This window comes from Poecilia reticulata, linkage group LG19 (assembly GCF_000633615.1).
Source record: "Poecilia reticulata strain Guanapo linkage group LG19, Guppy_female_1.0+MT, whole genome shotgun sequence".
Classification (NCBI taxonomy): Eukaryota; Metazoa; Chordata; class Actinopteri; order Cyprinodontiformes; family Poeciliidae; genus Poecilia; species Poecilia reticulata.
The window spans coordinates 8,444,309-8,444,603 of NC_024349.1; the positions used below are offsets into that span (position 1 = coordinate 8,444,309).

The window sequence follows — 295 nt, forward strand, 5'->3', positions numbered from 1 at the left end:
CGTTTACTAACAATTAATCAATTACTAACTTAGTTTATTATTTCGTTAATCACAATTGATCGTTTCAGCCTTAATGTTTACCAATCCTAACATTGCTCACCTTGTAGACCTCTCCAAAGGATCCTCTCCCAAGAAGACCCAGATTAGTGAAGCACTGACCAAAGTAGGACGTTTGCTTACTGGGATCATACACRGAGCTGGGCGGTGGAGATTTACTGAGCGAATCGGAGAGCGGCGTCCACGGCGACTGATGCTGAGGGAACATCCTGCTCAGCGGCGGGCATCCTTTGGAGGG

The 295-nt window shown here is 46.6% G+C and overlaps 1 protein-coding gene across 1 annotated transcript in view; it reads right to left on the minus strand.

Moving 5' to 3' along the window:
* Positions 1–289, minus strand: part of pkmyt1 (protein kinase, membrane associated tyrosine/threonine 1) — a gene marked incomplete at both ends in the record, with an annotated part of 4,022 nt that extends 3,733 nt beyond the window's left edge. The window contains one exon of the mRNA XM_008437569.1: positions 82–289. Coding sequence (XP_008435791.1) covers positions 82–289 — 208 coding nt within the window. The remainder of the gene's footprint in view (positions 1–81) is intronic.
* Between the last annotated feature and the right edge of the window lie 6 nt (positions 290–295).